General features: G+C 37.2%; 1 protein-coding gene across 5 annotated transcripts in view; it reads left to right on the top strand.

Moving 5' to 3' along the window:
* LCORL (ligand dependent nuclear receptor corepressor like) overlaps window positions 1-24,582 on the top strand; it is a 79,353-nt gene that overhangs the window by 5,454 nt on the left and 49,317 nt on the right. For all 5 annotated transcript variants that reach the window (XM_030947961.1, XM_030947959.1, XM_030947958.1 and 2 more), the window contains exons 2-3: window positions 18,511-18,576; window positions 24,464-24,543. In XM_030947961.1, the coding sequence (XP_030803821.1) occupies window positions 18,511-18,576; window positions 24,464-24,543 (146 nt within the window). The remainder of the gene's footprint in view (window positions 1-18,510; window positions 18,577-24,463; window positions 24,544-24,582) is intronic.

Genomic DNA, 24,582 nt, shown 5'->3' with positions numbered 1-24,582 from the left:
TTGCAACAGAAGCAGAACGGGTAATAACAGAAAGGAGCCACTGGGTTGGTTTAGCTGACAGGAATGGAACACAGTCCTGAACACACCATCTCAATTTCCCTGAACAAAACAGGTTAACAAAAGAGGAAAAAATGGTCAGTGTGTGTATATAGGTCATTGGAAGTTGCTGCAGTATATGTATTGAATTAACTGTCTTTAGACTGACGTAAGAGAAAACACATGGGGTTTGTTTTGTGTTGGACTACCTTTGTTTCAAATATGCAGTGTTAAATCAGCTTCTGTATCTTGTCACAATCCATTTCAACTCATCAGCTTTTCTCTCAGAAAGAAGTAATTGCCCACTGCTGTCATATGTTTTTGAAGGGTTATCTTACGATTGACTCTTGAGAGAAATGTCTATGTGGTGAAAACCGTACAAGAAAAGTTAGATTAATGATACCCAGAGATTTTGTTGAAAAGACAATGGGAAGGAGTTCTGTGTATTTAGCTGTAGATGCAGTACTAGTTCACTGATCCCTTGAGAACCTGCAATTGGGAGGATCTGTGGAGCATAATTTTTATGAAAGATGAAACTGTTCCTGCTACATAGACTAATCCATGGCTTGTGTGGCATGCATGCAGTGCTTGGTTTGAATTCTTTGCACCATGGAGCAGAAATGTGTTGCTGGGCATGCAAGCAGATACACATATCTGCAGTAGTGTTGATAAAACCTGTGATTGTTTTTCGTGCTCCCTATGTCTAGATACTGGTATGTGGAAGCAGTTCAATTTTTAAGTGTTCCAGGAACTACTGTAATCTTTGTCAGTGTTTCTAGGCATAGCTTGAACTTTCTTATTGTATGTTCTTATATGGTAGCTGTTTACTTTTTATGTACTGATAGAGAGCTGAGAAATTTAAACTCTGATTTTCTACTTTATAGGCACTGAGAATTTCCTAAGCTGGAACTTGTGTAAACCAAAACCATGGAGTGCAAATAAAGTCACTGCAACTCCCTCTCAGTTCTTCCCTTGATTTGGCATTTAGTAACCGTGCACTCTAATGCTTGAGGTTGGTAACTTTCAGGGGATTTTTTTTGTTGATGCATGACACAGTATTGTTGTTTTTCTTTCTGAACTCACTGTACCTGCCTTCATGATTTATGTTGACTGGTATGACCATTCGTTTATTAAACAGTTCAACAAACTAGACTGTAAAACTAATCTAGCTTAATACTAACCTAGAAAACAGGAGGAGAAATGTGGCAGGAGGAAGAAGAGGAAAGAAAAGGTCAGATCTAGTTCAGCTTGGATCAGTTTTCCAATCAGGTTTACAGTGTACCTTTTTTTTTCCCCTGAGTTAAGTGTAAGTAGCTTTAATGGGGAGAACAAGGCTTCTGATTTTTAGCAACTGCTTATTTTATCAACATTTTCGGGTGTTTGAAGAGTGTAAGTTGGCTGGAGACTGTTCCTAACCAACAAGACTGTTGATTAGAGAGAATACAGTACCACTAACAATAGGATCTTTCCACTTGTTCTCCCTTTGTAGTAGAACTTGTCTGGTGTAACAGTAACTGGTGTAACTGAACTGCCCTTCTGTTTTACGTTAGCCTGGGAGGCCTACTGAAAATTTTGTTGTTATTGTTGTTGTTGCTCTGGGTTGGTTTTCTGTTCGTTGGGTCTCCTGAACTGCCTTGCTATGTGAGGAAAGTAATAATAGGTATGTATTGTGCTGATCAGTTACCAGATCAGGGTGTGCTGTTGAGGAGCTGTATTCCAGCTACTCTCGAATAGCTGAGGCTTGTGCTGCCTACCGCTAAAACGGGAAAAATTAGTGCCTCTTTCCCTTTTCCACCCTTGCCTGTTTTATTTTTCAGCTACATTATATGGGTGTTTTGAGTAGATGGTTACAATGGATCCCTTTTTCTTGACTGTGACTCAAGTATCAGGGCTTCAAAGTAAGTTGTTGTTCTAACCTTTAGAGTTGAGTGTGTTTATGTAGAGGTCAGGCAGAGCTTTATAGACTTTACTAACTATGAATTCTTTGTCCCAGTTAGAACTACTGTCTTTTATGTTATTCTTGAACTTTGCTCTCTTCAATGTGCTTGGTGGGAACTTTGATAAGATAAGTTGGAACATTAATAGAGGTCAAAACAGAACTGAATTACTGTGGTTCACATGTATAGTATCAAACTTCTGAAAAGTAAGATGACATTCTACATTTGGCTATCATGCATTAGGGAAAAAATCCACAGAGCACAAAACCAAACAAAATCAAAATCAAACACAACCTTGTTTGGGGATATAAAATTATGTGATACATCTCTTCTTTTTCCACTGCTAATCTACCACTTCATCCTTCCATTTACTACAGGCATAAAGAAGCCAGGAAGAAGTGAGGGAAGAGTAGGGAAGATGGATGGTAGTGGCTCATCTGTTTGAGCATGTAAGGGCACAGAAGATGCATTGCAAAGAGCAGAGAACTCTGAATCTGCAGAAATGCACTGAGCTGTGGAGGCTGAATTCCTTTTGATGGGGCGTGGTCAGCAGCATGTCACTCTGCAGATCAAAGAGCCACATGTCAGGCGTTTTTTTTGTTTCCACTTCTGGCACAGTCCGGGTTCCTGTGTAGTATCTTGAGAAGCTGGATTAACCCTTTCTTAGATAAACATCCTATTCTTGGCAAAATTCTTCTAGCATCTCAGTTACTGCTCTTGTGTTTGGTTCTCAACATCCATCCAGGCTTGTATCTCCATAGCAGCAAGTGTTGTATTGCAGAAATGGGTAAATGTCACTAGATGTAATTTTTTTTTCCTGTTTTAATTGTTTTTTTTTAAGTTTGTTGGTAAATGAAAGCTTACTGAATTTTTGACCTCATTAAGTCTGTTCCTTGCTTTCACTTTCTCTATAACTTACTAGAGTCCTGATATCCAATTATGAGACATCCTAGCTTTTGTGGCACCTGGGGATTGATTACTCATGTTCAAAGTGCTGTTCAGGGGGAAAAATTACTGGTTTTCAGCGTGTTTTATTGTAAAATGTTGCTAATTTATTTTAAAAATGCTAAATTTTCAGATTTTAAGTATTTATCTTCCCCCTTCCATAGTTCCCAGCTTCTTCAAATCATCTTAATTAAAGGCTAGTTAGTCTTATCTGTGAATAGTAGTTCTCACTGTCATAGTTTGACTTTCATGGAATTTTATGGAATATTTAGCTTTATAAACTAGCTTTAGTGCATTTCTAGTCTGATGATCCAGTAATAGGTCAGAGGGAAGTGTAATTGATCTAGGGTTGAATATGCTCCTCCTTTTCATAACTATTGTCAAAAATCTTTGTGTATCTTATTTAAAAGTTTTATTTTCAATTCGAAAAGCACTACACCAGTTAGTAATGCCAGGTTAAAATGCTACTGCTGTAAAACTGCTGGACATCTTTTGATTGATAATGAATTAGTATTGCTGCCATATATAATGTGGATGGTAGAGGACTGCTTTAAAGGAGCCCTCCTTCTGATTACAGCTGGCAGGTTGGCTCACAGAACAGAGTGTGCCACAGCAAGGCCCAGCTAAATGTGAAGATCTGACTTCACTTCAGTGTAGCTATTAAGCCCCCTAATCTGAAAATGGGGGAGGATTATCAAATGGCTACTGTTTTGTGACCTTAGTTCAGATCTAGGTCATTCTGGTGTTAGCCATTGATGGGGGGAAGAAAAATAGAATCTGAGTTTTACTGCTGCCTTAGACTGTTCTGTGTATGGGCTTGAGTGCTAGCTGTGACAAGCTGTTTCAAAAGTTTACTGTGCTATCAGCTAAATAATGCAGTGATTGTGGAGTTACCTGTGTTTCTGGTACGTGCTCCTTCAGTTTTCTTATTCTTCCTGGATCATTTCTGTCCTTCTTTCCATCCTTCAACTTTCATGAGTAGTATTTGACTAAAAACAAACTTGGAAGTGATTCAGTACAATGACTGTTGGGGAAATAAGGTTTATAAACTCACTTCTGCCATTTTGAAAGGTGTCCCTACCCACAGCAGGGGGCTGGAACTGCGGGAGCTTTAAGGTCCCTTCCAAACCTGTTCTATGATCCCTATTTACTTGGGAATTTTGCCACCTGTTGTGTGTTCCTCTCTATTGTGGCTTTTGAGCTCAGAGATCTTCCTGTGATATTTAGAGAGTTTCAAAGCTGTCCTGATTGAAGTCCTGCCACACCTCTTTCTGTTGATGCCTACATCTTGTTCAGTTATAGATCTATCAGGAAGTGAGATCCTTTGGTGAGAGTAATTTCAACTGTGCAGCTCTTATTGGGTTCTTTGCTTCATTGCAGGTATGTTCCTACACATCATTTAATTAGATGTGAAATGAAATGTCATTTGTTTATCTTTGAGGCCTGCATCATACTCTCTGCTGATGCAATGAGAACTTCTGATGTACTTCAATGCTTCTTTTAATTATTGATTAAATGTATTTAGCAAGGTAAAACTTACTCTAAAGGAAATTGTCTTCTTGAGGCTAGACCATCTTCAGCATTACTTGTTCTTGTCTTCCCCATTTTTTTGTCAGTTCTGTGCCTATTTTACGTGCACAATGCCTTGCAGGCATGACAAAGTTTTGTGTTGAGATGCCAGTTGATGTTGAAATTGGTTAAACCATGACAACACATCTGTCCTAACTCTAACTGATGTATGTGCCATAAGTACTTAATACCAGTCTGCTCTAGTGGCATCCAAAAACATGCACTCCTGTTCCATGTCACCAAGCCCTCACAGCTCTCTAAGGACCTCAGAAATGGGAGGTGGCTCTTGATTTTTGGCCTTGTTTTTCTTAGGTGCCTCACTGCAGTTTGCACTAATGCCTTACTGCTTTTTAAACACCAACAACAAACTTACCCTTAAACTCATACTGGCCTTCCTTTTGAAATGCCAGATGTTATACCTTCTCAGAAAGAATTTCTTCAACAGGACCATCAGACTGGTTAGGATATATTTGGAAAGTACCTTTATTTCCCATCTACATCCTTTCTGAAGTCTACTGATTCCAGAACAAGTGTTCTGCCCTAGTGAAATAGGATTTAATAAGAAAATGGTCCATTTGGAACTTACGGTGTCAGTTCTTACCTTGAAACATTGAAATTGTCCAGAGGGTTCTGAGCTTAGTGGTGATGTGAAAAACTGCATTTCAGTACTGACCCTAGATCAGCTTTGTGCACAACCCTCAGAAGCCATGGTAGATGAGCCCTGGGTCCTTTGTACCTCACTATGTCACTTGCACAGAACAGAGCTTTTTCTTAGAGCTAGAGTTTCCCCACAAGACATCAGAGTTTCACTGAAGAATTCATATTAGAGAGAAACTGCTTAGTAAGTCTTAAAATAGCAAAAGTTTTGAGCGAGTGTCTGTCTGTAGATCAGTCCTGTCTAAATTACTGTTGTCACCTCTGGCAAGAGCTCCTTGTCCCACAAACCTTCAAAGAGTGAACTGATAATTTAATGTATCATGGATTTCTTATTTAAGTGGTCAATGCTTGCGGCAGTTACACTGCAGGAGAAAAAGCTGTGAGAGAAACACACTGTAGTGTGACCTGAGGAAACTTGCATGATTAATTTAGGTTATTGAAGTCTGTGATATTACTTGCTGCATGTGTCTCTTAATTGGTGACTTTAAGAATACTTGTCCAGTGGTTCAGGAAGGAGTTTTGTTGGCCCAGACCTGGCTTTGTAAGGCCTTTGCTCCAGGCGGTCACATATAGTAGTAGTTTGACAACTGCTACTTGATGTAACTTGAGGTAATTTCCCACTCCTTCATGTTGTCTGAGGAGATCCTGACATCTTTTCAGACTGAGGAATCGAGTCATTCACCTTGTCTGCCTCATTCAGCCACGAGCATCATAAACCACAAAGAGCCAAAACAGCCTCTTCTACTGTTGTTTGTGAGAGCATTTACTTGGTAGTGATTTGGATGGCGTGTTTGAAGAGCTGTTAACTCTCTTTTGCTCTGTGTGGTGCTGCACTTCTCCGCCTGCCTTTAACTGACCTGGTTAAGTGGCATTCAGGGGAGTTGCAAACTGGATGCTGGATGGCTTCATGTGTTCAGCATCTCAAGTGGCAATCAGGCATTTTCTCCTCTTTCATTCTCAACCTTTCTTATAAGTAATAAATGTTTTTTCGTTTTATGTCTGAGATAGGAGTGATCTTGACCTATGAGACTGATTTAAGAAATTTGGTACCAGATAAGTAACTTTATACTAAGTTTTCCTGAATGCTGGTACTGAGATTGGTCTGTTTCCTGCAGAAGTTTCCCTCTTGCTGGAAATGCAGACTGTGATCACACCTTTCATTTAAGAAATCCTATAATGTATTCTTGACCTAGCAGTTCACTTGGCTTCCCTAAGTGATTGCAGTTTTTCCAAATTGCTTCATTAAGAGGGAAAAGTGCTCTACTTACAGATCAGCTCAGAGTACTGAAGTTTCTTGTTTTGTCTTGCTTGAGACTTGTGGGAAGCAATGGGTTATGGCTTGGGTCAAAGAAACTCACTAAACTGTGAGTGGAATAGTGGACTCTGCTAAATATTCTGCCTTTTCTATTTATCTTATATTTATGGTTCTTATGGAGAAAAAGAAGTGAACCCCAAACCAACTGATTTGAATCCTTTTTTTTTCCAGCTTGATCTTAGTGCAGAATTTGTGCTGAGTTGTTTTTTTAAGGAATAAAATAGGGACATCCACTTTTTTCCTTTTTTGCACAATTTACAGTGAAGAGGTATCTCTTTGTTTTTAAAGCAGACTAACAAATTTAGTAGTGAGAATTGCTGTCTGTGGAAATAATGAATATTTGCTTTTGCTAAGGAAAAAACAGTGCTGGAATAGAGGAGGAGCAGAGTGTTTCTAAGACAGGATAGCTACTGTTTAAACCCATCTACCTTGTATAAGAGCTCTTGTCTGTTCCCAGCCTGATTCAAGAATTCAGAATCTTGCCACTAGGTACTTAAAAATGTATCTGGTTTTCCTTTGTGGTGTTCTCCCTGCTCCCCAACTCAGGTTGGACAGTTGTTAGTAATGTGAATTTTATGGAGTCTAATCAGAAATTTAATACAAAACCATTTCAAAAATCTCCCAGCAAATTCTTATATCTAGTATATGGTTGAATTTCAGTGCTCTATGAATTCTGTTCCAGTGCGGATGGGTTCAATTCCCAAACTTTGAAGCTTACAATTTTCTCCTTTATCTTGTGCCATTTAGTGATTAGGAGGAAGTTTATAAAAAGTTTTTACAGATGCATCCTAATTACTTAAAGAAAAAAAAAGCCAGGCCAAAAAATAAAAACCAAAAAAAAAACCCAAACCCCAGTCACACCTCCTTAAGCTTTTGAATTGTGTCAAATAAATACTTAAAGCAAATCCTAAAGACTTTTTCCTGTTCTCTTACACATGACACCTTTCATGTGATGAAAATGCCCAATGTGAAGCTAAAATTTGTGTTTAAAGTCGTTATTTCTGTATTTCTGCTTTTCTGATCTCCAGGGGGAAATGAAATTATTCAGCCTTCTTAATCAAAAGTTAAACAACTGAAAACTTTTGTCTATTCATTTCAGTGTATTCTTCAAGTTCATCAGATGTTGACTTGAATGATGCAGATTCCAGGTTGGTTGTCCATGACCTGTAGGCTGGGATACACTGCCTACATGCCTTGAGCAATGACATGTTTACTTCTATTCACTGAGCATGTTTAAGAACTGGTTTGAGATCACAGTTTAGCTGAGTTCTTTCAATCTTACAGGAGCATCTGAGGCACTTGCAATTTAAGCCTTGAGCACCAGAGTATACTTTTTAGAGAAAGTAAGCATAGTTGAAAATTTTTATTTGAAGTGAAGTTTTTAAATAGATGGAAGTCGGTTTCTTGTTAACATGTTGCTGGCTCTAAATTTTGTCTTACTTTGCAAAGCCAGATTCTGCCTGGATTTAAAAATGGTGGCTATTAGAGGGGCTTGGGGGGATTGGTGGTTTATTTTTTTAAACTAGGTATTTGTAAAAATAAACTGTAAATTAAAGGTGAAACTACATGGCATAGGTATTATAAAATGCGAGAAAGTGAATTTAAGACAAAATTAAGAAATTAACTACAATTAAAACGGTATGTTTCACTCATTTCATGCTAACATTGTGGTACTTCTAGGATTACTAGAATGTTTTTTAATTATCTGGTTTCAGCATTTTTGTTAGTGATATGTTTGAAAATACATATGTTGAAGAATTTGACATTAAGGTTTAGAGAGTTGATAGTTCACTCACTGTGTTATAGTTTGGTAGCTTGATACAAGATCTGTTCCTTCTGGAGCTACAGCAGGTAAGAAAAGTGTCCATTGATTTCAGTGCAATCTAGTTGCAGGATTTCAGTCAATTTCAAACTTTCTAAATAATAGAAACTGGTAAATAGTTTCTTAATAACAAATAGTTTATGAATAGGAGGAAGGTGAATCTGTTGGGAGAGATAAATTACTTTTTTCCAGTTCATAATTTCAAAGCTATTTGTGGGAAATAGACAGGTTGTTTGAGTGCCACAGAAATTATAATTGAAAAGAAACCTGAAAATTCCCTTGAAACTGAATCGCTTCTGAAATTCTTCCTTGTAAAACTTAGTGTCAGGCAGCAGTTTCATGGAATGCTTTGAAGACTTGCAACTTCATTAGCTTGCAGTAGGCACATGGTGTAACACAGAATCCTAAGCTTCAGTTTCTCAAAAGCCCATCAGGCTATGAATGTTCTTATTTTTTCGTTTGTTTATTTGTTTGTTGTTTTTTGGAGTTTTGGTTGTTTGTAGGGGTTTTTTTGGCTCAGTATACTGGGGTTTTCTGATAACTGTTTTTTTCTAATAGCTTTTCTTAGTGGAAAGCCCAGTGTTCTTTGGTTCTTACAATCCAGGAAGCGTGCAAGACCTGTTTATTTGTTAGTTGACTCCTAGACTTTCTCCCAGATGCTGGTTGGGTGTGTGGTACTGCACAGCAGTAAAACAACGTTGTGACCTATTCATTGTTACAGACTCGCTGTGGACTTGACTTTTTTCTGTGATTTAGTGAACATCTGACTAGGCCTTCAAGGAGAAGAAAAGAATTTGTCTAACAAGTCTAAACTTGTTAGGTAAAATAGCCAAACTTTTTTGTCCTCTTGTAAATCTTAAAATGGATTATTAAGAAAGAGACACATGCTTTAGGCACATGGTTTTTTGAAAGTGACAGTTGTTTCTATGTCTTACTCTTGGGCATTGTTCTCCTCATGTTGGAAAACACTTAAATTGATACCAAATGAGGAAGTCATGAGCATTTTTCCAAGCTGGATGTAATCTTTTACAGTCTCTTCCTCCCTCTAAATTTTCTTCTCTAATGATACAAGCTATGAACTGGTCAAATTTTTGCCAGCGCTGTTCTGGGTAACAGTTGGTATCTAGCTAGCTCTGATGTAGGGTATTGGAAAAAGAAAGGCAGGATAAGCTTCAGGCTGAACACCAATATTCACACCAATTCTATATTTAAATGTCCCAGTGCAGCAGCTGGAATTAGATTACTGTTCAAAGACAGTTTTTAGAGAGAGCAGAAATGAAATTTTAGTAACTGTCATTTGGAGGCATTTTTCTCTCTTCCTATCCATAGAGCAGCATAGTCCCTTCTGAAGTGTCTTCCTTATGCCTTTTAAATTATAAATAACACAAGTGTCTCAGAATATCTGGCTGCTACATTAGAAATTAAATCTACTTTTAACCTTGGCAATGTCTGAAGGTATAGTAAAAGGTGTCATGTTGGGCTCTCCTGTTTACAAGTCTGCAAGGACACATTGGCATAGAAGATTACTTGGGAGAGTGAAACTGCTTCTCTTTTTATTGAACCTCATTTTTCTTGCTGTGATTTATAAATATCTGAACTCTAAGTTGATGCTAATTGCAGTCTTTATTTAACCTACAAAAACTTCCCCCTCCCACCCCTGTTGGCTGCCACCCTTTTCTTTAAAATTGTGAACAATTGGGGGGAGGCAGGACATTTCCTCTTTTTGTTCTGCTTCTGAGGTATGGCCAATGTCAGTCTCCTTCTGTATTCAACTTAATGTTTGTAGCTGCTTCATGTTACAACAAGTTCTTTTGATGTATGTAATATTTTTCTGAAACTATATTTCATCACTGTCTCCATCCCCCCAATAAAGCACAGCACAGAGAGTTGACACCAAGGATTTTTATCCTAAGTGAAAAGTAAGCGGTTAGAAGTGACGTGGTTCTGTAGTCTCATTTCAAGTTTTGGTCACCCTGTCTTGCTGGCAGCAGCAGTGTCCTCAGCCACATTATTTCTTAGAGTCAAGATCTGCAGAGAAGGAAAAGCATCATTTTAGCTATGGTTTGGAATTTGTATTCGAGTCTAAATAGAGGATTTCCTCCCTTTCATTTTGGAATCTCTGGTATGTTGGTTCCTGTTTGCTCAGGGAACTGAATCAATATGGTAAAGAAAATGAGTGTTTTAAGTTAAATGTTAGGACTTTCTATTATAAGAGAACTTTTTTAGTGCTGTAAGCAAGAAATGGATTCAAGCTAGACAACGTATTCAACAGAAGCCTCCGCCCTGCTCCATTCCTATGCAAAATATGTCCTATATTAAGTCTCAAGAATTTTTCTGCAAGAAAAATGGGTTGCTTTTTACCTGATAATCTGGCCAACACTTTATCAAAGAATGTATTTTAAGAATAGATATTCTGTGGTGATGTTACAAACAGGAAAATTAAAATGTTTGAATAAAGATATAATAATTTTTGCTTTTGTTGTCATGCTTTCTGTCTTGAATATTCTGTCTAGCAAGTTACTTTTTTTTGTTTCTTCTTGCCATTTGTATAAATGGCAAAAAGGTGGTTGAGTGTTTGATTACTGGTTTGTGTGTTTGTGTTTTGGGTTTTTTTCCCTTTTTTTTTATTTCAGTGCTTCAGTTGTTTCATACAATAGTCAATTCTTTCCAGATTGTTGTACTAGTAGATTTAAAAACAAATATATAAGTAGAACCAAACTAAAACAAGCCAGAATCAACAATAAAAACCACGTGGCTTTGAGATTTATGTCAGTATATAAGCAAGACTAAAATTATTAATCTTTCTATGATTAGAGGGGAACAGTGGGCAAAAAGGACAGCTGCTGACCTGTGGAAGGAAGGGAGAGGCAAAAGAAACAGACACAGATGTTAATGCTTAATTTAAATTTCTCTGTTAAACACACTGCTCCACTTCTATAAAATATTAAAATAACTCTCTTCTCTACGGTGTATTCTCCTTTAACAAGTTGTAAGGGAATTTCTGCTTATATCCTAATGGTGGGATAAAGGTAACTAGATATAATTGAAAAATTGGTGTAATTATTTTATGGGGTTTTTTTCAAAATTTTGAACTACAGCTACAGGAAGCTCATAAAAAATTTTCTACATAATTAGGAGTGATCTGCTATATCAAAGGAACTTGGTGATGGCTGAGTAATTAATAAACACATACTCTTGAAGGATTTGAGTTTCTGATGTAATTAATTTTATTTTCCTGTCAGTTGGAGACAAAAAAGATGCAAGAGTTTGGAGCAGATAACCATTTTTCAGGTAAACCCATTCCCTTCTGTAGTGGCAGATAATGGTGTGCACCAGAGTGCAAGCTGCACCTTGAAAATATAATGTGTACTTCAGAAGGCTGTAAGTTAACATGATTAGAAGGTAAAAGATGACTGAACATGAGCTCCAAGCCCCTTTCCTATGAAAGGGATAACTTGTAAGAAAGGCAGATGACTTTTTTAAGTAAGCCAAAACAAAATACTGCTTCCTACTCTTGCACCTGTATTAATGATAAATAATATTTATCAGCAAATATTGAAGCACTATTGAGAGAGAATTAGAAAAGTGAAAGATTTTCTTTCAGGGAAGCTGCAGCTGGTGCTTTGTCTGCCTTGGGTACATTTAAAAAGAAAAAATTAAAGGCAGTTCTAATATTTGACAAAACCAATCAAGCTGAATTCTGTCTGTGGTATGATTTGTTTTAATCCAAGGTAGCTGTCTTTGTAAGGCAAACCACGAAACTTCCCCCATATATACTCCTGTACTGGGCCAAGCTAAATAATGTCGTCATGAAAATATACAGAATGGAGAGAAGTGAAGTTTTTTATTTAGATGTAGTACTATTTTGAATTACATGCTATTTTCAAAAGGAGTCACTTTTCAGGTGCATGAAAAGGGCAAATTTACAAGAATAGAGGGGGGAAATAAAATTTATTTTTCTCATGGTAATGTCAGTCATGTCAGTGAGTTTTAGCTCAGAACTTTGTGTTTGTGTCTTATACCTTGGCATGAAGCTACTGCTACTGAAATTAAAGTGTGTGTGGGGTGGAGGGGGCAGGTACTAGAGGAGATTGGCTTGTTGGTTGGGACACAAACCAGTGTGCAGAATCTGTCTTTCAGTCCTTACTTGTCCATAATTTCTTTCCAATGTGATTTTAGATTCTGAGATTCCTCATACAAATTATGTAAGAGTCCTCATAGATCAAGAAATACCAGCTCAAAATATAGGTTGTATGACTTCAGAATGGAATTAGAATTCATATGTCAACTAGATAAGTGTTTAGAGGCAAATGCCTTCTCAGAAACAGAAACTGAACTCTTGAGTTCTCAGGTCCCTTTAACAACTGGGTAAAGTAACAGAAGCTGTTACCACACCAAAAAATAAAAGAAGGTAGTTTAATTGTAATGCTGTGTGTGGCAGTACAGTGCTCAATCTCATTAAATGTAATCTTATTCTTTGGCTTTTCCTAATTACATTTTAAAGACCATTTATTAAATTCTGCAACCTTTTAAGAATTGAAATCAGCAGTTCTGAACCTACTTTCACATTAGTTTTGATTTTAAAAGCAACATTAATGGGCTAAACTCCACGCTGCTTAAAATGTGCAATTTTTTTTCTTCAACTTTTAATTGTTTTCTCTGCTGAGAATATTAAATGCAATAAATAAGGAGGATACATGAATCTTCCTCACTGATGTTTGTTACTTAACAGAGATGAGGCCTGATTTTATGTGAGAAGTTAAATAACAAGTGTTTTGGACTTCAATAAAACAACTTGAACTACCATAATTCAGATGTGATTCTTGGTGTAGTAAGCCACAAAGTGAAGGGTGATGGAAGTAAACTTTTAGGCACGCAGAAGTTGTGAAGATTTCAACATAACACTGCTGCTGGCTTTCTTGGGTGGGCTTACAAAATTGTGTTTTACAGAGCCTCAAGGTTCTTTTTTTCTACAGGGCCTCCAGAGGGCCATAATGCTGAAAGTCTCATTTCATTGGAATAAAAATACACATGCATGCCCTGTCCTTCAAAGCAGTGTGCAGCAGTCTCACCCTGTGCCTAGCTGATGATACACTGGAAGAGAAGGGAGGAAGCAGAACTTAATTTGCACGCACCCAAAATCTTCCAAATTCCTCAACACATAGAGCAACTTAGAGAGGACAATAGAATCTCATCTGAAGGGTAACCTTTCATATCAGATGAAAAGTACAGCAGTAACTATGAATCAGATGAGCAATCTTGATAAGCATCTCCTTCTTTCATTTAAATTTTTTCTATCCCTGTAAGGAGCATTAATCTACTGTTTCTTGTATGCATCCAGAGGTATGAATAAAACAGTCTTCATGGCTTAGAAAAATATCAAACCAGCACTTAAAAGCATTTGCACTTTTATCTTTAAGCAGATGAACTGATAAAAAGCTTATACTTTCCTAAACTGGAAAAGCTGCAGCAGATCAGAAGAGGAGAGAGCAAGTATAAGCAAAAGGTTTTTTTAGGTGGCTTACTGTGAGGTCATTAGTGTCACTATTATAGTTTGTACAAGTTTTGGTTGGCACCTCTTGAGATTTAGTATTATTGTGTTCTAGTGCTGAGTAAAAGAACAAATAAAAATGTTTTGTTAAAATTTTAACTAAAAATGGTTACATTTTAGTAAAATGTCCCAAATATAGACTTTAAAAAAAAAGCCTTGTAGCCAAAGCCCTAGAATTGGATTGCTTCTTAAACAGAAACATGGAAAGGGGAAGAGAAAAAAGAAACAAAAGAAGTAAAACTAGTAAAGAAATAAAAAGACAAAGGGGAAAGGAAATATATCTGCTTTTATGAAATGGACTTTCATTTGAAAAGAACATACAAATTTAGGAGTTAATATGGCCATATACAAGATTAGGGGAATCAAGAAATTTATGTGATGTGGAGTGCACCAAACCTATCAAAAACATTTTAATACAACTGCATATCGTTTTTAATATAACCTGCATATATTCTGTTCCCTTTCCCAAGGGAACTACTCCTATCTTCAGATCTACTAAGTGGTTCATTTCAAAGTGGTAGTCAAATGTCAGCTTCCATTTATTACATGATATTTTTTCTTTTTTTGGCTATTTTTCTAACACATAGTCTGAGTCATTCAGATTTTTGGAAAACATATTTGCAGTCTCCATTCACTTAGAAGATGTGGGGAGGGAAGGAGTAGATGGCTGAATTCAACTCTGAGGCTAAAGTAACTAAAGTTTTTTCTTAGAAATTATGGAGATAAATAGCTTTTGGAATAACAATAGCCAATGTATAGCTAAACCTGTCCAACCTCAGTTTGTATTGTATAACTGTTCAATACTATGTCTGTCCAGGATTAACCTAGACCAACTTTGCATTAAAATTCCTGTAAATCTTCACCTCATGATTTTCTCTAGGCTTAGTGCAGCATAGACTATCCATTTCTTCCACAGCTGCAGGCTGTGGCAAAGCCTGTTGGCAGTGTTGATTTGCATGATCAAATAGATCAGCACTCTGTTTCTTAAAGGATCCTAATGTCATAAGAGCTGAAGTCCTGCCTGCAGCCATGTAGTCATTTGTTGATCCCACAGGATGTTTGTTTGCCCTACAAAAGCCTTCACCTTGGATCAACACCTGGGCTCTGTTATTTATTCCATTGGTGCCTGGTGTTGTTCAGCATTGCCCCTGTGCTCGGTAGTTAGCTCTGGTCTGCTGCAGATCACTTCTGGCAGTATCACGGTGGCCAGGTAGATGAGTAACATGATATTTTCAACAGCCAGATAAGCCATAAGAGTTTCTCTGTAACATTCTGGGTTTGGACCAGAGGAAGAGCTGAATTCTGTGACAGCCAGTCTAGCTGCTGGGCAGAAGCCCCATGGGAGCCTGCTGTTACTGTCACCTATTGCTTCCTTTGGTGGCCTTTGCTGTGATCCATGGCTTATATACCAAACCTGATAGAACCTGTTCCTGGGCTGTTTGCCTTTTCGGTATCCAAATAGGACTGACGGAAAAAGAGAGCCCCCTTCCTGTTGCTGGAGGTCACAGCTTCAGCCTCCCTCCTCGTGGGAGTTCCTGTCCCATCCCAGCCCCGAGTGAGGAAAGCAGCATCGGTGGTGGGGGAAAGGTGGGAGGGAGAGTTAATACAGGGGGAAAAGCCCTGCTCACAGCTTTATTCAGAAATACAAACCTTGGAAGCTTGTAACTGGGTTAAGAGACTCTCTCTATCACAAATTTCTGCTTATGAAGACTGTTGGAGGAACCTATCTGGGATTTTAAAAGGTGTCAGACAATAAAGAAAGCTGATTCTTTCTACACGAAGATACAATAAATTTATTAGAGAAAGAGGGAGTTTGATGGTTTGGGATATTGCACGTTACTGGAGCCAAGTGTTGCTTTTCAGTTTGGAGTTAGAAAGGAGTTAGTCAGATCTCAAGCAACAGTTTTAAAAGACCAGGTTTGGAATAAGATAGGCAATCAAACACCATGAGACAGCAAATTCTGTAAAACTTTTTTGAAGCAAATTTTTTCCATTAGTGAATAATAAAAATATAAGCAAAGTGTATTTCTGACTGGTTTCTGTCGGCTCTTCAGGTTCTGGAGGGTTCCAAAGCTGCTACTACTGTTTGCTTAAGCCTCCTGACTCAAGAAGAACAAAGATTTATTGAACTGCTTTGTGTCCAGATACTTACATTTTAGGAAAAGGTGCCAGCAGTCATTTGTCAGTACTAGAAACTAAGATACATCTTCTTGTTTAGGTTGATCTAAAATTGTATCAATTCTGCTGAAAGGCAGTAGTACTTTGTGGAGCATGGAAGCAACACAGGTGCTTTCTGGGAAACTTTTAGCCTAAGGTCTGGAAAAATACTCTCTTGATGTTCTTTGGTTGTACAAGTAAGTGTTCTTTTAAAAGAAGGTATCCAGTGTCCAGAGGTGAGGAAGCAAATGATTGGGCAGGGTAAGTCTGTGGTGGTTCCTTGGAGAAGTTCTGTAATACTTCAGGAAGAGAAGAGCCCTTTGGATGGGTAGGATGGAATTAAGTTTGGTGAATTAGCAAAGAAGCAGGCTGGTGTATCTTTTCCTCAGAGTAAGAAAAGAAAAAAAACCCACAACTCCCACAGTATGCTAATTGTCGTCTTTAATGCAAGCTGTATGGAAGTCTGGAGGTTGCATTTTTCTGCGACAAACTGCTGTTTACAGTGCTGGGTTTCTGTGCTCTTGGTTTTCCATAGGCAGGAGCAGACAGTAGGGCAGGCAGGTAAGGACAAAAGTAAAGGCAGAAACAAGTACCACCCTCCACAGGGTGGGAAGGGTGATAGGTGTCCGAAGACCAAGAGGTTTTGGGTGCTGACTGGGATGGTAAACAAGCTTCCTGTTGTTTGATTGATGAAGTCCTGAAAAACAGGAGTTGCTGTTTCCTCTTTTGAAGTAAGCAGGGTTGTCTCCAAGTGCTGCTTCATTCATTTCTTTACCCAGGGACAGTAACTTGGCAGAATGTAGCTAGCTGCTGACCTAAAATGGCTTACAGTGTGTAACATGAATGGCAATACACATGATGTGGTTTGTATTTTCGCTCTCTTGTGTTTTTAGGATTGCTGTCTTAACTTCAGGCTTCATCTCTCTTGCCTTTTTTGTCTGTAACCCTTTGAAGCCAGAAGAACCGGGAATTTGTGTGATGCTGATATGATGTGAATTTGTATTACATTGAATCTAAGAGTTGCTGGGTGATGCTTTAAGATAAATTTTAGTGTGTGCCTGGGCTTTGGGCTTTTTGCTTTCTAGTTCTTGTAGGCTGTTTAAAAGATGTGTGCATATGTATTTGTTAGAGGGCAGTGGTTTTGTCATTTAATTTGTGTTGTCTTGTGGTACTATAGCTAGTACAAAGAAAAGTGGAAAGTGAAATCCATATTGTTCAATATATAAATCCATTTATAGATCAAATATCAGATTTGTAGAGGTTATAATTGATTCAGTATGGACAGTATAGTCCACATATTAAATTTACTTTGCAATGAAAATTTTAACAAAATCTGACTTGTCAAACTGTACAGCTTAAGATAGCTTCCCTTGTCTGTTTCAAATATGGTACATATTTATTCTTCCTTATACTAGTGTACATACAATCTAAACCAAAAAGTAAATATAACTTTTGGGGAGGGAACAGGATGTTGTGTTGTCTTAAAAGACATCACATGATGAACAAATTTTCTGATTCTGAATGTTCTTTGTTGATAGAAGTTGTTTCCTGAAGATTTTGCTATCTTTTATGTAGTGTGATGATAAAATGGTCTTGCAAAGTTCTGGTCTAGTAAAATAGCTGTGGGCAGGCCTTTAGTATAAGGAATGAGAACCTTCAAATGCTGCTTTGAATTATCCTCTTATTTTCAAATAAGCTTATTATTTGGAAGGAGAAAGGGGGGCACTTGGAAACTGTTTCTGCCTTGAACCAAACTTCTTTTATATTGATGCTCTAAATTGTCACCATATTTCGTCAGGTTTCATGGGCTTTTTTGTGGGTTTGGGGTTTCAAACATTATTTATTTATTTATTTATCAGTCATCTGATTTGCTCTGTGTCTCATCACCCTTACTGAAGTATTTAATTTTTACCAAATACCCAAACAGACTAGCTGGTAAAATAATTGGATTTATCTAATCCTCCATTTTAAAACGTTTTTGTGCGGATACAGAGGACTAGAGAGCACTGTCATGGTATCAGAAGCAAAAGAAGCTTGTTTTTTTCTATTTGTTGTGATATTAGCCTGCTCAGATTATATAGTTTCAGGAGATCATGAGAAGTTTCTGATCTGTAAAGTTTTCTTTTTTTTTTCTTTTCATTTTTCCTTCTTTTAATTTTTTCCTCTCTCTGTACATGACTCTGATTCTCAGGCTAAGAGAGAAACTCCTTCACTTGCTTAGAGCTATGACGCTAATCCTACCACCTTTAGGATTCTGTGGTAGTTATTTTAAGTCTAATGAGGTTGTTGGGGCATGGCTTAATAGGCTGCTTGTGGGCAGATGGCAGTTGCCTTGTCTTATTTTTATCTTCTAATGCTATTGAGTAGTACTATAGTAGAAGAAGTAAATATTTGTTTGATAAATGTAACAATTTTTGGAATTGCTCTTAGAATTTGAGGATACTTGTTGCCAGTTCTCTAGAATTTGCTTTCTTTTAAGAAACCTTTCATTTACTATTTTAAATGTTTCTTTTGTCTCCAGGTTTTGAAAGTATTTTAGAAGGGCTTTATGGACCAAGGCTACGAAGAGACCTCAGTTTATTTGAAGGTAAATGAACCAGCTTTTAGTGCAATGACTTTAACTTACTGGTTTTTCTTTTAGCTAAAAGTAGTTCCAAGTATATATCTTGAATTTGAAAAAGGAAATCTTCCAGTGCTTTTCTTTCCAATGTTCATTCTTTAATTTTCGTGTCCATACTGTGCTGAAGCAAAACACTAGGGAGAGTGATACATAGGTTTTGTTCCCATACAGGGGAATTTGGATTAGCTAAGCTTTTCTGCAAAGCTCTCATGAAAAAGACTTACTCTTCTGGAATACTGCATCTCCTACTTTGTCTTTGAATATCCATTACAAAGGGCAGACAAGCTGCTCAGCTTCCTATTGACATTAATTGGTAAAAGGAAAGTAATGGATGCTACTTTGGTCTTGTAGTTGTCAAGAAAGTTCATGCTTTTTATATATTCATTTTTTTTACATCTTTATTATATGTACACCAAACTTTTAGTTTTTATAGTACTTTATGTATATATATAAAAAGTCATAGTATGTTGAAGTGTATATATATACACACCCTTTCCATTACCCTTGTAAGACCCAGCATTAGTGCAAATGGGTTTGGTTTTGCTGGAATAGCTGTCAATAACACATAAATCCTTAGTTAAGCATGGAATGATTTATCTTTCACAACATGGGAACTATACAGGAAAAAATTTGCTTTAGAATATTGAAAGAATTGCTTTGCCAAGTTCATTTTATGACTTAAAAAAATGTTACTTCTGTTATGAAACTGTAAAAATGTTCTATCTCATTTCTTTATAATTCATTGTCTGATAGTGTAATTTGTAAAGCACATAACTTATTTAGTGCTAGTACATGAGGCATATTGGCATGTACTGTGTATCTTTGCTTAGAATACTTTTGGAGCCATTGCTTTAACTTGATCATGGTTTTATCCCCTTCATAATGTGCAAGTTCCTTGGCCTGTATCATATGCATAACACAGTATTTTCATGGGGAAGGGGGGGAACATGGAATACTACTTTGCTGATGCTTTCAGAATGTTTTTTTCCTTTCTCAAGCTAGGCATGCCACTAATAAGACATAAAAACACTTAAGAAATATGTACACTTGGATTAAAGCTTGTTTTCATGACTAGTATTTTCAACTGCTGTGATAAGCACATTTGAAAAGGAAACAGGATATTGTTATAAGTATGCAGTATCTCTTTTGGTTTTTTTTGAGTTGTAATTCCAATTCGTTGTATGTATTGGGCTTTACACTGATTAGTAGTTAATGCTTTATTTTTTGTATGAAAGGGTTTATGGTTTTTTTCTTTTTTTTTTCTTTTGGGTAAGAAGGCAGAAAGTACTGAGCTAATGAGGTAGTGGCCAAAGTCTAAGCTACAGTTCAAGGACATGATATGGTACACTGTAAAGTTTATATTGCTCCTTTAGAGTTCATGTGTGCAGTATTTGAGCTGTCTTAGGGGTAAAGTTTTAACTTTTAACTTATTTGCCTCATGCTGTTGAAGATTTCGTACCTATTTAAAATCTGATATTTCCATTGCTTGTAAATCTTTGCTATTTGATGCCCTTGTGACTTTGTCTTGAAAATTAAATTTGTGTTTATCTAAAATGCAACATCTCAGAGCTATTTTTTTTTCAATTTCTGAAAATTTTTGTCATTAATGTGCAAGTGTTCTTCAACAGTTAAGCCTATTTCCATGTCTGAGGCATCTGTAAAATTGATTTTAGTTCTGGAGCCAGTTCATTTTTATAGATATAGTATCTGTAACTTCAGTAATGCCATGTGAAATGGTTTATATTGATAAAGTAGAGGTCAGCTTTATCATTGGTATAGTATGCAGTGCTATTTCTGATTTGAAGTGTGAATTTTGTTTTAAAGATTAATACATAACTCTCAAGTAAAATTTGTACAAATTCTTCCAGTGTCCTAAGTGTCACATTTCATTTCACAGGTAATGAAACCAAGATAGAAAGTAAATAATTTGCCTTAGTTAAAAACTATGGCTAGTAGAATTAGAACTCAGGTTTTCACACTGAGCAATGTGCCTGAATTACTGCATCTTTTAAGCTGTTTATTTTCCTCATTTAACCACTAAACTAATACTGTCAACATGCAATATTATGGCTCGTTAGCAGCAAGAGTGTGTTTCTTCAAACATACCTCAAGAAATTATGTCACTTTCTTGTGCAGAAATATGTGAAAATTGGCTGAAATGTATGCTGCTTAGATACAATAGCATTTTATTAGAAAGTTTTATTAGAAACACAAATCTAATAGAATGGGAGGTTTTATGAAATTAAAAACATGAAGGATTTGATAAATACTTCAGCTGTTTTAATGTACTTGTTAGGAAGCAGTAGTGTTGTATAAAAAAAGAAAGGCAGTGATATGTTAAAAATTATCACAAATAGCTGGAAAATCTTTTGGTACATTATTATAATCAGAAATTACTGGTAAGTAAGAGATGGATTTTTTAATTTTATTTTGATCTATTTTATTTTGTATTTTGATTTACTTGACAATTGTTTCATATTTTAAGATACAGACATGGGATCTGTTCAGTACTACAGGTGTCTGAATTAATTTTTTTAATTTGGCATTACTTCTTGAGAAAAGTGGTTTGGAGAAACAAAGATGTGAGCCTCCTAAGAAATGAAAAAAAATATTTTTTGTCAAAGTTCACCATTTTATTCTTAATAAATGGAAATAAGTTTAACACCTTTGTGCTAAAGGGTTTTGCTTTCAAATATTGATCTATACTGTGATTAGTATTAAAATGCTGTTTGCAGAGTCTTAGCAACTTTTTCTCATGAGCTAGCTAGCAAGCATTATAGGTTGTCTGCAAATCTTTCATCGTGTGATCCCAAGCAAGATAAAATGGGGAGGGATGATCCTCATCCTAAATTCAATGCAGCTGGAGGAAAGTTTGTTCAGTTTAAAGTGCTGTCTGTGTCTCTGATTTTTCTGAGAGTATGGCTGCCTATCTGTAGTTAAAAACTTAATACTCATATCAGGATGTTTCTTGTGGGGGTGACCTGAGACTGTCTGGCATTTGATATATCTTGTATATATATGATACCACTTTTGCTTAGCTGACTGGCAGACTTAATAAGTCTTGTACATGATTTATACTGCTCTGAATAAAGGGTTTAGTGTTATGTAGAGCTGATGTTTCTCAAGGTTTGCGTTTTTGGCAATACACAAGAATTGCTCTCTGGTTTGACTTTTACCAGTGGAAATTCAGGATTCCAAGGCAGAGGAACTTCTCTGAAAGTATAAAGCCTGTCCTAGAGTTAGGTGTAGAATCTCAGGGTTCATAGATAGAGTTTTCATGGTTGCAAGGAAAGCAATGAACTTGTTGTGAGGGAATAGTGTTGTTTTTATGCTGTGGACATCCTAAAGGAATAGCTCTAATGGGCTGGGACAGGTAGATTAATTCAGCAAAAATGGCTCATTATCTCTTGTTACTGTCCAGCCAAGAAAAATACCATGTCTGTTTTTAAACATCAGCTGTCCAACCTGTAAATATTGCTCTTTCGCATCCCTGAAAGCATATAATACAATAATACAGAATTCTGTTCTAAATCAGTACTTCAGAGCTGAGCAAACTAGATTTAAGTAATAACATGGAGTTACTTGCATTATGTTTTTGCTCAACTGAAGAACCTTTATTTTTCAGAGTAATTTTATTCTTATTTTGCCTTTTTAATAATATCTTTGAGAAAAAGTTAAAGCTCAGCAGTTGAGGGAAGAGGGTGGAGGACAGTGGGCAGTGGGAAACAACCCAGCAGACAGCAAGGTCAGAGAAGGAAGAGGGGAGAGGTGCTCCAGTGACTGGAGCAGAGATTCCCCTGCAGCCCTTGGAGAAGACCGTGGTGAAGCATGTAGAACCTGCAGTCCATGGAGGACCATGTTGGAACAGATATCCACAGTGCAGCCCTTGGAGGACCCTCTGGAGCAGGTGGAGATGCCCTGAAGGAAGCTACAGCCTGTGGAGATGCCATGCTGGAGCAGGCCTCTGGCAGGACCTGCAGCTCTAGACAGGAGCCCATGCAGGAGCAGGTTTTCTGGCAGGAGCTGTGGGTCTGTGGAATGGTCTCTTCCTGAAGGACTGTGCCCTGTGGAAAAGACATGTATTAGAACAGTTCATGAAGAGCTGCAGTTGTGGGAAGACCACTGGAGCAGTTTGTGAAGGCCTGTAGCCCATGTGAGAGACCCCAAGCTGGAAGCAGGGAAAAAAGAGAAGGAAGTGGCAGAGAGGAACTGCTATGAACTGAGAGCAGCCCCCTTCCCATCCTCCTTGCACTCTTTGGGGTGGGGGAGGAGGTAGAAGAGTCAGGAATGAGGGAGTGAAGCTGAAGCCTGGGAAGAAGGGGTGGTAAGGTGGTTTAGTGTTTTCCGTTTCTTACTATGCAAATCTGTTTTTATTGGCTATAAATGAAATTGATTCTCTCCAAGTTGAGTCTGACTTCTCTGTTATAGTAATTGGTAAGTGATCTCCCTGTCTTCATCTTGACCCTCAAGTTTCTCCCCCTGATTTTCTCCCCTACCATCTTACTTCCTTGCCCCTGCCCTATTGAAGAGGGGCAGTGGATTGAGAGCATCAGTGGATTGGGAGATTGGCAGCCAGCCAAGATCAGGCTACCATCATGTGCTATTGAAAGCAGAAAATCTCAAGAACCTCCCTAAACAGAACTGACTGTAATTTAGTGGTATGGAGAAAAGGAGGAAACATACCTGGTAACTAATAATGGGCGTGAAAAAGTTGTTTAGGTTGTAAGCACATGAACAGGATGGAGAAGACCTTGGTGTTGTAGTTAATCATATTTGGATTCACCTGCCAAAACACTGCAGCTATAATAAAGGCTGCTGCATTGCTAGGATACTGTAGGAAAAGTACTGCCTGCCGTGTAAGGAAGTCTGGTGTAAAGGTAAAAGACATCATCTTGAGATCTTGCTCCCCATCTTCAGGAAACAGGTGTTCAATTGAGACTTGTACAGAAGAGATGGAGTTGAATCTTGTGAGGAAAAGCACGTGGACTAGATTAGCCACAAAATGAAGTGTTAAGGGGATAATGAAGATCTCTGCAAATGCATCAAGGTGCTAAGTACCTAGTTATTGTTCATGGGTACAATAATAAAATTGCCACAAAAGCAAACTGGAATAAGTTGCCATGTGCAATTTTAAACAATAAATTAGAAGCTTTATTTTAACTACTGGCACAGTTGGTTTGGGAAAAGTTTTAAAGTAACTGGTGTTTGTAAAGAGAAGGGTATTGGCTGAAAACTCTTAATTTTTGAAATGGAGCTTAATTTAAAGAAGGTAGATTATGTGTCTCCATTCAATAGAAGATGGGACTTGATATAGGCAGTGTAAGTTTAAGTCCTGCATTCCCTCTAGACCAGAGTACCTTTTCTGATAAAGCATATAGAGGTACATTTCTAGATGAATCAAGTGCTACAAGTGAGTATAAGGCTTGGATTTACCTATAGTGATTATATCAAATCAATTAAAATACTATAAGTATAATGCATGTAGCTCACATGGTAACGAGTCTGTATCCTAATTCTTAGTTACCACAAGTTTGCACACTTCAGTTAAAAAGAATGATGTCTGCAATTCAGAGTTTTCTTTGCAGTATTCAGATGCTTCCAGTGATTATGACAGATAATATCCTTACCTTTTCTTCTAAGGAAAGCACTCTCTGCTATTTTTAAGTTGAGCTGTAAAAGCCAGACAAGAATTTGAAAATATCTGAAGTATTTAATATGACTGAATGTGCTCCACCAATAAATATATATCATATTAGTAATGGAATTTATTTCAGAGATTTTTAGGAAGTGTGTTCTGTTCTCAAAATCAATTTTTGCTTGTTTAAAACATCTAGCTTTCTTTTCTTCCTTTAAGACTGTGAGCCAGAAGAGCTAACTGACTGGTCTATGGATGAGAAATGTTCCTTTTGTAATTTACACAAAGAAACAGCCAGTGTAAGTATGAGCATTATATTAAACATTACTCCTCAACAC

This window comes from Camarhynchus parvulus, chromosome 4 (genome assembly GCF_901933205.1).
Source record: "Camarhynchus parvulus chromosome 4, STF_HiC, whole genome shotgun sequence".
Lineage (NCBI taxonomy): Eukaryota > Metazoa > Chordata > Aves > Passeriformes > Thraupidae > Camarhynchus > Camarhynchus parvulus.
Note: the sequence above shows the minus strand (reverse complement) of the source record. Positions and strands in the feature narration are given on the sequence as shown.